This window comes from Asterias rubens, chromosome 16 (genome assembly GCF_902459465.1).
Source record: "Asterias rubens chromosome 16, eAstRub1.3, whole genome shotgun sequence".
Lineage (NCBI taxonomy): Eukaryota > Metazoa > Echinodermata > Asteroidea > Forcipulatida > Asteriidae > Asterias > Asterias rubens.
In genome coordinates this window covers 12695533-12708981 of record NC_047077.1, presented here as the reverse complement: position 1 = coordinate 12708981, position 13449 = coordinate 12695533, and the positions used below count along the sequence as shown (strand labels likewise).

General features: G+C 39.9%; 1 protein-coding gene across 1 annotated transcript; it reads right to left on the bottom strand.

Annotated features, from left to right (window-relative positions):
• Window positions 1-1953: 1953 nt before the first annotated feature.
• LOC117300974 (EF-hand domain-containing protein 1-like) lies at window positions 1954-12836 on the bottom strand. The gene is made up of 11 exons (XM_033784846.1): window positions 12744-12836; window positions 11668-11889; window positions 10226-10364; window positions 9761-9909; window positions 8765-8920; window positions 8215-8407; window positions 7515-7735; window positions 5629-5769; window positions 4367-4761; window positions 3645-3837; window positions 1954-3322 (listed from the first exon to the last, which is right to left on the bottom strand). The coding sequence occupies exons 1-11, from the start codon at window positions 12786-12788 to the stop codon at window positions 3245-3247; spliced, it is 1932 nt and encodes a 643-aa protein (XP_033640737.1). The 5' UTR covers window positions 12789-12836; the 3' UTR covers window positions 1954-3244.
• Between the last annotated feature and the right edge of the window lie 613 nt (window positions 12837-13449).

Below are 13449 nucleotides of genomic sequence, written 5' to 3'. Positions count from 1 at the left end.
AAGAACATGAAAGCCACAAGTGGCCTTGCACTTAAGAACATGAAAGCCTCAAGTCGCCTTTCACTAAAGAACATGAAAGCCTCAAGTCGCCTTGCACTAAAGAACATGAAAGCCACAAGTGGCCTTGCACTAGATAGAACATGAAAGCCAAAAGTGGAATTACACCAGAACATAAAAACCACAAGTGGCCTTGCACTAGATAGAACATGAAAGCCACATATTGCAAGTGGCCTTGCACTAAGAACATGAAAGCCACAAGTAGCCTTGCACTAGATAGAACATGAAAGCCACATGTCGCCTTGCACTAAATAGAACATGAAAGCCCCAAGTCACCTTGTACTAAGAACACCAAAAGCCACAAGTCACCTTGCACTAGATGCATGTAGAACATGAAAGCCAAAAGTTTAATTACATTAGATCATGAAAGCCTTAAGATTGCACTAAACAGAACATGAAAGCCACAAGTGTAATTACATTAGATCATGAAAGCCACAAGATTACACTAAAACATAAAGGCATTTAGTGGAATGCAAAAACAGCCTTAAAGGCAGTGGACACTATTGGTAGTTACATGTACTCAAAATAATTATAGCATAAAACCTTGCTTGGGGACAAGTAATAAGGAGAGGTTGATGGTATAAAACATTGTGAGAAACGGCTCCCTCTGAAGTAACGTAGTTTTCGAGAAAGAAGTAATTTTACATGAATTTGATTTTGGGACCTCAGGTTTAGAACTTGAGGTCTCGAAATCAACCGTCTAAATGCACACAACTTCGTGTGACAAGGGTGCTTTTCTTTCATTATTATCTCGCAAATTTAATGACCGGTTGAGCTCAAATGTTCACAGGTTTGTTATTTTATGCATATGTTGAGATACACCAACTGTGAAGGCTAGTCTTTGACAATTACCAATGTAATTACCAGTGTCCACTGCCTTTAACATCCAAACAGGCCACAACTGGCTTGTACGAGACCCATAGCCGCCATTTGCACCAATACATCAAAGACATGAAACGTAAGGACTCATTTTTTGACTTTGTACAATCCAATTTTATTTAATATGTCTTGCAACAAAAAAAAAACACTCTTCGAAAATAAAAAAGTTCTGGACGGCATTGTCCTAATATAGTAATGGACGGATAATTACTTGTTACATGCAAGACATATGATACAGAAAAATGCACCTTGGTTCGTTAATAAGACCTGCTGTTTTAAGTGTGGTACATGAATCCATTGTGTAAGATAATATAGATGTACATGCATCAGGAGAGAATATTAAGATAGTTGGTAATCATGACCACTAACAAAGAAATTCAGTTCAATATAAAATGTAATGCATGTACATGTATTTGTAACAGAAAAATCGAATGACTCAAATCATAAATGTATATTTTATCGTCGAGCAAATTTAAATCCTCCACTCTGATTGATCGATCCGTATAGCAACAACTTGGGATGCCACAATAAAAATCAAAGTAGAACTGACAACTCATCTTAAAGACACTGGACACTATTGGTAATTGTCAAAGACTAGCCTCCACAGTTGGTATATCTCAACATATGCATAAAATAACAAACCTGTCAAAGTTGCAAGATAATAATGAAAGAAGAATACACCCTTGTCACACGAAGTTGTGTGCGTTTAGATGGTTGATTTCGAGACCTCAAGTTCTAAATCTGAGGTCTCAAAATCAAATTCGTTGAAAATTACTTCTTTCTCGAAAACGATGGCACTTCAGAGGGAGCCGTTTCTCACAGTGTTTTATACTATCGACCTCTCCCCATTACTCGTCACCAAGTAAGGTTTTATGCTGATAATTATTTTGAGTAATTACCAATAGTGTCCACTGCCTTTAAGATGTATCTTAGTGCTTTGAAATCTACATTGTAGCCTAGGGCTGGTATTCACAGAGACGATATTTATGAACTCTGTGCCTCGGTCCTTTTTTTAAATGTATATACATTGGCCTTTATTCAAGCAACTCACAGCTTCCCATACAACAAGAACAGCACCACCACTGGCGATTTGTGTTATGTACCAAGCTATGAGTGCCTTGACTGAAGACTAAATATACATGTAACTTGCATCAATAGTAACAATTAAAAAAAAAAATTATCTATATAATTATGGGAACTTCAGAACTATGTACAACATTTATACGTGAAATCGTATATTCACCACCCACAGGGTATCTTAAACATTAAATAGTTCAATAGTTTTTATTGTTGTAATCATTTTATTAGGAAATGTTCCCACTAATATCAACAAACATAAACGAAAATTGTTTGAAACTGTGTTTGTCCTCGATGCGTTATTTTCTCAAGACTTTATACAGAATTTGTTTAGCCTTAAATAATCTGCGCATCTGCAAGTATTAATATATACTCATTTCAACACATAATATGATTTCAGCCAGTCTTAAAGTAATTTGTGATTTGCATTCATTGTATTACAGCATTTTTCACCCTTCCCATTCAAACTTAAGTTGTCCCAACAGGATAGTTTCAGTGACCACTAACTCGGAGCAAGTTCAAGTGCGAACATTTAGTCGACCAGTGATTGACCACCGACTCGAACAACTCGTTTGAAAGTCTAGTCAGCAATTAGGAACACTTCCGCATTTTCGCTGTAGTGTCGCTAGTTCCCTTCTGCTCTTTACACATGTGGAACAGGCTATTGGGACCAGTAAAGAAACTACGGTTACGAGGTTGGTTCCGAATGGTCGACCACCGTAGTCAACCAATGGTCGACTAGCCTGGGTTCGAGTCAAAATAGTCAACCTTTAGTTAACCACGGTGCACACTAAAACTTGCTCCATGTTGAGACGGATATTTCACTGTTTTTTTCCTGCAGTTATAAAGACTTTTCTATTTTATTGTCACACTTTGATATTGTAAAGGGAACATCCCAAGCTTTTGCCAACCAGTGTTTGAACACTTTGGAAAGCCATAAATTCAAAGTAAAAGCAGACTACCACAGTTTGTAACAATTTTGAGGGAAACTTTTCCGAGGTGAATTAGAATAATTTACTCTTCAGAAGCTGTCTACAGCTTGGATAACTCCAAAGTAAATCCATGGACTGGGAAAAATAACTATTTGTTGGTGGGTTTTCATTTACAACAAGTCTTTAAAGTAGGGAAGTGTTTTTTTTGTGCCAAGGTTTAACTTCAGTTGGGTTCAATCACGTAAGGCTTCAAGAAAAGGCTGTTCCCAATCCAGATCCAAAGTACATCAGTGGCTGTTCTAATCCCAGGTGAGGAAGCGCATGAACTCAGCGTGTTTTATTCTGCCTTGAGCGTCCCCGCCACACTCTTCAATTAACTGCAAATTGAAAAACATATAGAATTATTAGAACAAAATAAAAAATGCAATGTTGTAATGATTAAGTTATATATAGTTTTAGGAGCTATCAGACAGAGAAATTTGTTGTGCAAACCAATTTTCTCATTTAATAAAGGGCACCCTATAATAAGGAAATTGTAAATTTAATTCTATTGGATCAATTCAAGGGCACAGAGGCATTGACTAGGGGCATGGAGGCAATCGCCTTAGTTGTCTCCCCAAAGTATCAGGCCTGAGTGCTTCTTTTCAGGGGTGGGCGACAGGAGAGGGCGAGAAAGAAAACAAAAATCTCAAGACTTACGGCTTCCATGAGGTCATCATCGAGAGGCAGATTCTGTTTCTGGCAGATCTTCTTCAATTCTCCGATATCAACGTAGCCTGAACGGTCCCGGTCGTATTGTAAGAATGCTTCAGTCAGGGAGTTGAAGTTGATGTAGTTATCTTTCCGCAGCTGAGCTTTAATTTCGTGAATCAACCTCTTCAGATCACCGGGACTGCAAAAAGAAAAAAAAAACATTTTACATTAGATTATAAAGATGATGCATGTTTTAGGTTTTCAGCACGAGAGAGCCTTTCTTTGCGCTCTGTACTTCTCTCCATTTTGTGGGGAGCACCGGCTTTTACCATGGAGCTAGCTATGATCCCGGCTATATCTCGTTGGGCCCCCCAGCCCCCTTTCAATGTTGGTTCCGTTTGCACGGATTGCACAGTCTTCTGTGTTCCAGTCAACATTGAGCGGGGGGACAGGGGAAAGGATGTTTCATGTCAGGGGGAAGTGGACATGGAATGGTTTTATGTAACGTTGGGAATGGGTGGCCCAACATTTTGGTTGCGATTGTAGCTTGCTGCTCTTGCCATGCTCCACATACTATTAATTTTGGAAGGATGTTTTGCTAGAACAGTCTGTGAGTTATGTTTTGTATTTAAACCCTCATTTTATTCACAAAATACACTCTCCGGGTGTGTAGCCAGCCAAGTGTTGTGCTGACTTTAACATTTGGCCTATCTTGTGAACAACCTCACCTTCTCTTGACTTGCATGGGGGCGCCCTTCACCGATGTCTTCATCGTTGGCTCACCGTAAGATCTCCTCTCTCGGATCGTGTCAATCGTCTTCTGACTCCCAGGAAAGTCGCCGCTGTTTGCCTCCAAGTACGACAGCACGTAGTTGTCAGCGTCTGTGATGACGAAGCGATGACTGAAGACCTGGATGACTGCGCCGATGTACATGTCCTGAGGTCCATAGAACTCGGGTCTCTCCGGGATGGAGTTTGGTTTAGTGACGCGAGTCGGCTCAAGGAACTTCCCGCTGATGATGCCCGAGTTCCGCACGGGCGGCTCGAAGATGGTGACCATGTCATCAGCAAGGCGGTAGGAGATGATGAATCGGCGACCGCGATCCTCTGGTTTAACGGAATCCTGATCAAACAATAGAGAAAGCAAGATTTAAGGTAGGGTCATTATTTAGTAGCGACCCAGGGAAAAGAAATTGTTAAAATCTTTACCCGATATTCTGCTTGTTATAAAGATTTAGTTCTTAAGCATCCTGGTCAATAATTTGAAGTGCCTACATTGATCAAAAATCAATTAAAATTAGTTGGACAATTTGAATTTCCAAAACAGATTTTGAGATTCATATTTCAGTGGTGTCGGTTTGTAATTGCTGCAGCCAGAGATGCGGTTGGTACATGCTGTGACACCGCTAAAAAAGATGGACAAATTCATTACTTTAAGAATGTTGTACAACTGGTTCTCATATAGCGCATTTCACAATAATGTCTCAATGTTCTTTACATTCCCTGCTGTTGATTTCACAAAACTCTTCCTAACTTAAGACTTATCTTAGGACTTAGGACGAGTCCTAACCCTGCAGACCTTAAGATTAATCCTAAGTTAGGACGAGATACTCGTCCTAACTGGAGATTAGACGAGTCCTAACTCTTTGTGAAGTTGTCCTCTGGTCATTGGGCCAATAACATTCCTTTTTAATCTTTCTGAGGCCGTGTCCGAATTGGCGACAGCTACGGCTAGGGCGCATGCGTCCGCTATTCTTCAACACTGACAGACGCGCTGATCTAGCCGTAGCTGTAGCCAAAGTCGTCAATTCGGACACAGCCTCAGCTCCCTGGGGAGTATATAGCCTTGAGCTGTGGTATGGTAGCTTTATTTGAATACAATATAATCCTCTACCCTCCCAGGTACCCATTTATACCCCTTCGGTGACTAGAAGCAATTATAGTAAAGCGTCTTGCTCAAAACTCAAACAGTAAATTATATGGTACTTACAAGGACTGCTTCAAATCTTAGTTGTTTGTGGTCGTTCTCCAACATTTTAATGAAGTCTTTCTTGGGAGGTTGAGGTACGAGGGAGAGACAAGACTGCAAAGAATCCTCCAAGGAACCGAACCCATTATAAGGCGGTAGATTCTGCAAGATGGCAAAGAGAAAAGATCATCGTTATTGTATGATGCCTTCTTGAATCTTGAAGTGTTTTGCAGACTTGTCTTGACGCAACACCCATCATCAAGTACTTCACACACCGCACTGAGCTGAACTAAACTGAATTGTGGGAATTCTAACTGTGTTTTAAGTCCAGAGGTCAGAGTTTGAAAGATGGTTACTGAGCCTGGCAAACAATGTTCAACAACAAGCAAAGGAGTTTGCATTGTCAAGTAAGGAGGACTCATGAGAAATTGTCTTGAATCTTTAATCTCTCCTGAAGTTATACTCTCCTAATAAAAGCATTGCTGCTGTCCTGTGGAGAGGGTGGGTTGCGAAATCCATTTGTGCTCTGTGCGTGTGTGCCAAGGTTGTGCTAATAAGATGATTATATTGTCCTGAGAGTGATTATAAGCTACATCCATCTTATAGCTGGCAGTGAGCTTCTCTCTTGAACCATTGCAGATTTGTTGTAGTGACTGCAGCCTCTGATGGCTTGTTCCAAATCCAATCAGCTCTTGAGAAAAGGGCTGTAGAGGTAGCAGTCAACTCTGGCAATACATTTTCAGCAGTGAATCCAAGGATGCCTCATGGGCAATATCGATTTATTTTATTGATGATGTATCGCCGACAATATTTCGCGATATTCGATATAATTGCGATTAATTAAATTTGACATCATCAGTCGTCAAACTCCCAGTGAATGTTGTAGAAGAGACAGTTACAGCCTAAGAGAGGTGTTCTAATGACCTATTCTTTTGGTTTTAGTTAATGTAGCTCGCAAGCCTGAGGAAACAAGGGTGCTTGCTATGTGTGTTCCACAAACACTGCCTGTACGATTAGTGTTTCTTCTACGTGCACTGCCACCAATCCTGGTGTGGGACCTATGGCTTTACGTCACATATGAAGGGTGATGCAACTCAAGGATAATAGCCTGTAAGCATAAAAACTTACTAAGCACAGATAAGTTTTGCTAACACAGAATCTGGTTAGTGCTGGGCGAATAGTGAAATTTTGATATTCGGATACCGCTGGCCAACTATCCGAAATTAACCGGATATTCGAATAGTTTTTTTCGCCGCTAGAGGGTGCTGTTCGTTTGTGAATGAGATCGTATGGGCGGATTGATATTAGTTTTAGACATCGCACTCGGTTCATTCATAAAAATAACCGGATCTAATTTAAAGATGGCGATTTGCTTTTTTTCGTTTGGTCGTGATTGACTCTCTGTGAAGGAAAACTTTTGTGATCTTTGAACAAATCACGTCGTTGTTTTAACTCTTCACGGAGGTGAGCATAGTTAAATACTTAATTTATGTTGTTTTATGCTGTCTTAATAGAAGTTTCATAAGGATTCAGACAAAACATTCAAAACATCAGTTGTCGCCTGACGTCCGCGGATATTCGGATATTAAAAGAATATCCGGTTACTTGGTTGTCATTACAGAACTATCCGGTTTATAAATAGGTATTCGCGCCCTATGCGGATATCCGGTTAAGAAAAAAAAAGGCATTCGCGGTTACGGATAAGAAAACCTATTCGCCATTAACCGGATATTCGAATAATTCGCCCAGGCCTAAATCTGGTTACTATTAAGTTTTTATTGTTGCACCTGGTGTCCCCCTCATTTACTTAGCAGCATTTTCTGCTGAACCGCTCAATGAAGTTGAGCACTGGTTGGTGTTACACAACTATGAGGTGAGGGCTTAGGTACCAAGTTACTGTTACTCACCATGGAAGGTAGGTTCTTAGCTGGACCTTTCACCTCCACTGGGGTGAAATCTTTGAAGCCGTACTTCTGATGCATCCATGCCTTGGTGAACTCATCGGTATCGTAGATCAGGAATGGTCGGTTGTAGATGAAGACTGTCTTACCGATCCAGAAATCTTGAGGAGTACACCACTGTTTGATTTCATGATCGGACAGTTCCATTACGACGGCGGGGAAGGATGCTGCACGGGAGAACAATGTGGCAAAATTTAAGATAAAACATCCATCTTAAAGGCACTGGACATGTTCGGTAATTGTCAAAGAACAGTATTCTCAGTTGTACATGTAGTATCCCAACATATGCAAAAACCTGTGAAAATTTGGGCTAATGGTCATCCAATTTGCAAGAGAATAATGATAAGAAAAAACCACCCTTGTTGCATTACTTTGTGTGCTTTCAGATAAAAGGCTTCAGCTAAAGTCTTTTATTATTTAAGTGAAATTTAACTCTTTCTCACAAACTACTTTACTTCAAAAGGAAGCCGTTTTGCACAATGTTTTATACTATCAACAGCTCTGCATTGCTTGTTACAAAGTAAGTTTTTAGGCGAAGTAAGTTTTATTTTGACTAAATACCAGTAGTGTGGAGGCAGTACATCAATGCCTTGAAAGCTGTAGATGGGATTTCCTTAATCAAAGACCTTCAATATCCTGAACTTACATTCAACATTGTAGCGATCCTTTGGCAGCTTTTGACGCTTGAGTAAGAGAGGGAACGGGTCGCGACCGTCATTGGGCTCATGAGCTTCCCGAACCTCCACGGTATCATTGACCAGATAGAACTGGATGATGTATGGACGCATCTCACCAAACATACTATCACGGTCATCCCATACGCTGTAGAAACGCAGCACCTAAGTGGTTGAAAATAATATCGAATGATCATGAGTATAACGGTCTGTGGATTAGCTTAGAGCTACGAATCAGGTTGATTGATAGAAAATGGACAAAACAAGAAAGGTAGTGGCAGCACTTAAAAATTATAACTAATCAAATTTGAATGCACGAGCTTTCATAGCAATAACTACTTCATCAGATGCAATTGGACAGATTATGGACACCAGCTTCAAATTCTGAATTAAGTACATGATAAGTTTGACGTCTGAAATATTTAGCGACTGGACGCGTTAGAAGTCGAAGATCGACTGTTACAGTCCTTTGGAACAACTCTGGAGCATCTTGGTTACAGACATCAGTCTTTTCAAAATTACCTGTCGATCAAGCTCTAGGAACTGTTTGAGCTTGTCAAACGTTGTCTTAGTCTGGTAGGTACGGAGGGCGGCCGACTCCTTGCGGGATTCAATGTACGGGTCGTTTGGAACTCCCTGGGGTGTGTCAAGCTCAATTCCTTCACTTGCCATGTACTCCTGCACAGAAAGAACGAACCAACAAAAATAATAAAAGATTGGACCACCTCGGGTTTCAGTCAGCTTGACATGTCTGAAAGATCTGACTGTAAGTGTGGGCGCAATGTACATAGAGAGCTGCTGAAAGGAACATGTTGCCTTGGATAGAATGAGTTGGTCTTTTAAAAGCATTTGAAACTGTTTGTTGTGAAATGCAAATGGTTAGAAAGATGTTTTAAAAGTAGAATATAGTGATCCACACAAGTATAACTCAAAATTTCCTGGTTTTCCTTTTACGTCGCGAACTAACACGGTCGGCCATTTTAGGGAGTCAAAATTTTTACTCCGCAGACCGTGTTTCTCTTCGACGTAAAAGGAAAACCGTACAATTGAGGCATGTATGTGTGGATTGTTATATTCTACTTTTAAAACATCTTTCTAACCATATAACAAACGGTTTCAGTCGCTTTCCAAAGACTAACTCGACCGATCCAAGGCAATGTACTCCTTTAAACACAAAAAAAAAAAACTGGCTACAAACAGACAAACACAACATTACAAAATCAGTTTTTTAGAATGATGAACAGTAAAAAAAATCTTTATTAACATCTTGGTCCATTTTATGGCTCTGCTTACGACGGAATCCTGTGCTTATTGCCCATTGAATTATTTGCTTTTACGAGAAACCGTAAGCAATATAGTCTGAGGTTACAAGCAAAATCATGGAAATAGATAAACGCGCAGTAATGCAACAGTGTTTATGATCTGTAAGATGGCAACCCCAGGCAAAGATATTGACAAAACAGGAAGACCCCAAAATTTAGGTGGAGGGTTTAAGTAACTATTGGTTGCATTGTTTACCTTTGTCCACTTGTCACAGTCTGTGATGTGGAAGATCTTGCCATAGAATGTGACGTTGATGTCTATGTTAAGATCCTTCCAGTGCCAGTAATCTCCCTGGTCATTCTTAGGGAGTCGTTGTCTCTTTATCAGCTTGCCCTGGGGCATTCCTGAAAAACGCAAATGAAAAAATATTCACTGAGTGACGAATATGACAGTTATATAAAAAGCCACTATTATGATTGTTTGTGGGATTGGAGGCCTTGCATGGTGAGGCATCAATTTATTAGGTTTGCCATACTACCATGTGAGTATCTACTGTTTTTTTTAAGAATTTGTCTTGCTTTATAGAAGAATAGAACTTGTAGTAGAAAATAAAGCAGGACAAGCTCTTAAAAGAATATAATCTACCTAGCAAGTATATGTAGATACACACATTGTGATACCGCAAAAATATTATTATTATTGTTTTGTTTTTACACTTACCACTGTTCTCAACATGAGGCTCAACGACTGAAATGCTGTCGTCTTCCAGATAGTAATAAATAATGACTGGACGTACACGGTAATATTCATTGCGGGATTCGTGAACTGTCTGTTGAAAGTAGGCGTCAAACTTCAGCACCTGTAAAATGGTTTCACAAAAACAGAAATAAATTAGTAATAATTTCAGTTAAACGGTCTCTTTTGAAGATCAAGTTTTGCTTTTAAACAGAAATGGGCCCAATTTTATGGCTTTGCTTACCGCATAATTCTGCGCTTAGGCCAAACAAAATAATATATGTGTTTCCGGTTACCCGACCGACCCTAGAAAAACACGCCGACCCTATGGAATTTTATACATTTACAGACAAAATAAAATAAAACAACCCGATCCCACTCCCCACTTGACAAAATACTGCATATTTTTAACGTTTTTATATTTAATGTTTCCTTTTTTCTAACATGTTTTCACATTTAAAATAAAGCATTAGAAAATACACATTTTCTTACAAGAAAAGACGTCGTTGATCCATGGTTGAATGATCAAGTACTAGTATTGCATGCAACGACGGACAGACGACGTGTAGCGTGTGTTGGGAGGTCGCTGGAGGTCGCTGCATGCATTTACACGATGCTAGCAATCTGTTTATTGCGCTGCTCAATCTTGAGATTGCACAACAGATGTTGATTGAGCGATGTACGCCGACGGGCTGCGCTACGCCCTCGCTTTTGCGCCGCCTGGAAACACGCTAAAATTCCCACGTGACACGTCGAGTCTTGTCTCAATGCGTTTATTGTCGGTTCGCGTACATTTTACAAATAGAGGGCGTTTTATCTCACGCTATTGCATTGTTCCAAAACGACCTCTAGCGTTCAATGTTTCTTGTATTTTATTGTCGCACGCAAAGTAACAACGACTACAGGCGTGAAATCTGCTTTTGTGTTACGTGAAATTTACCGACCTCGGAACGGTTGCTTTTTTGGGGCTTATTTTCTGTGTCATTTTAAGAGATTTTCGAGTCGAAACTTGGACATCGTTAAATTTACTGGAAATTTACATGCAAGGGCAAAAATATTTGTAAAATTCGTTCCTACCCTAAGTTTTGAAGCAATAAAATAATTCAACCAAATAAAATGTGTTTTCATCCCTACCGACCCTAATTTTTTGGCCAGTGTAATAGGAAACACACATGTTATTTTGTTTTGCCTTACGATCATGATTCCCCGCTTACGTGCAAGCGCAAAAGAATGCCAAGTAACGTGGAGTACGCACGCGCAGAAGCAAAAATTTGCTGCTGACCCTTGAAATACGCTTGCCGTAAGCACAGAATTCCCAACTTCCGTAAGCACCAATTCTGTGTTTACGGTAAGTAGAGCCACTCAATTTTTGCTAAGCAAAGAAATTTGTCAAGCGTTATTTTGAGCCCTGAAGATTTGATCGTTACCTTTTTATCGAATGCAACATGGGCAGGGATGAAGTCCTCTGGTGGGGCTTGCTTGGCTTGACCGTAGGTCAGAGTTGGTCGTTTGTTGTTCAACTCTTCCAGCTCAGCCAGGGAAAGTTGGTTTACTTCGATGGGCTCCCCACCTATGCCAACCTCCGGTCGATTGGACAGGGCGTAGCCATTTTTGTAGCCAAGAGACTGTGATCTGTGATATTTCCTCTTCTGTATGGATAAGAAAACAGATTGAATAATTTGGCAAGTGATTCAAATTTCGATTGACCCACAGAACGTGCTCCTTTTATTTTTCCCTTTTTTCTTTTGTGAATGACAACAATTATTGTAAATTTAGCAAATGATTTCCAATCAAATTTTTGAATATGCTATCTGAACTGAGTCAATAGTTTTGGCATTGTCATTGAATGATTGATGGACCTTATCGCGAAATCCTGACTGGCTGATTTTTTCTCAACTGTCGAAAGGCATTTGTGGGAAGATCAGGGCAGGGGGCATACAGTTACACTTACAGGGACAGCAAATTCCAGGGACAGTGTCCCACTTTCCAAAAATGCCTTTTCACAATTGAAAAATCAGCCAGGAGGGAATCTCGATATAAAGGTCTATTCCCCTTGGCTTTAATTTTAAACTTGTAAGTTAAGACAAACATTTTTACGACTTCATTTCGACAGTAAACATGGTAAACACAGGGCCAGGCTGACAGGCAAACTTCCTTTTTTGTGTGCGGTAATAAAAGTTGATTTTGTGTAAATACACTAGACCTAATATTTTCAAAATCAAGCCACCCATTTCACGAATTTGGTGTATTTCACAACTAAATGGTTAGGTTATAAATTATAATTACTCATTCGTTCAAACTAAAATAAATAGACGAGAATCTAGCGCTGCACGGGCGGCTTCGCAGTCGCAAGTCGGCAGGTTCCGAAAAACCACTCGCATATTCGAGCTTAATTTAACCGTTGAATTATTTGTCCTACATCCTCAAAAAGAATCACAGAAGTAGGCCCTAACTCGACTATCCTTACTCTATAATCTATTAATTTACTTTAATGTTTTCTTACCGTAGGATCTGTGAATGTGTTCCCCGGTAAAAACGGGAGAGCCATTTTTTCACGTTGTCAATCCAAAACTGATTCTCAACGATTTATTTTTCGCGTGTGTTGTGTACATGGTTTCCAATGATGTGACGTCACGTTGCTAGGTCCCGGGCGACCGTCTCACCATAAACTCGTTTTACAAGTCCTTCCTTCAATTCAATTCAACTTTACATCCATATCTGCAAAATGAATTAGATGCTCTATTGAACAGAGAGAGAAAGAAATGCTTGACAATAACTAAAGGAGACACAGGATGCCCCTACATTGATATTTCCATCTTTAGTAAAGATCCTACGCAAGTAAAGTGCGCATTTTTCACGTTCTAACTTCTAGACCATTCAAAGTTTGATTTACATATTATAGACATTGTTCTTTCCAAGTTGTTGATTAAATGTCTTAGTTAGTTTATTTGTTTGTTGTATGTTTGTTTGTCTGTCTGTCTGTCTGTCTGTCTGTCTGTCTGTCTGTCTGTCTGTCTGTCTGTCTGTCTGTCTGTCTGTCTGTCTGTCTGTCTGTCTGTCTGTCTGTCTGTCTGTCTGTCTGTCTGTCTGTCTGTCTGTCTGTCTGTCTGTCTGTCTGTCTGTCTGTCTGTCTGTCTGTCTGTCTGTCTGTCTGTCTGTCTGTCTGTCTGTCTGTCTGTCTGTCTGTCTGTCTGTCTGTCTGTCTGTCT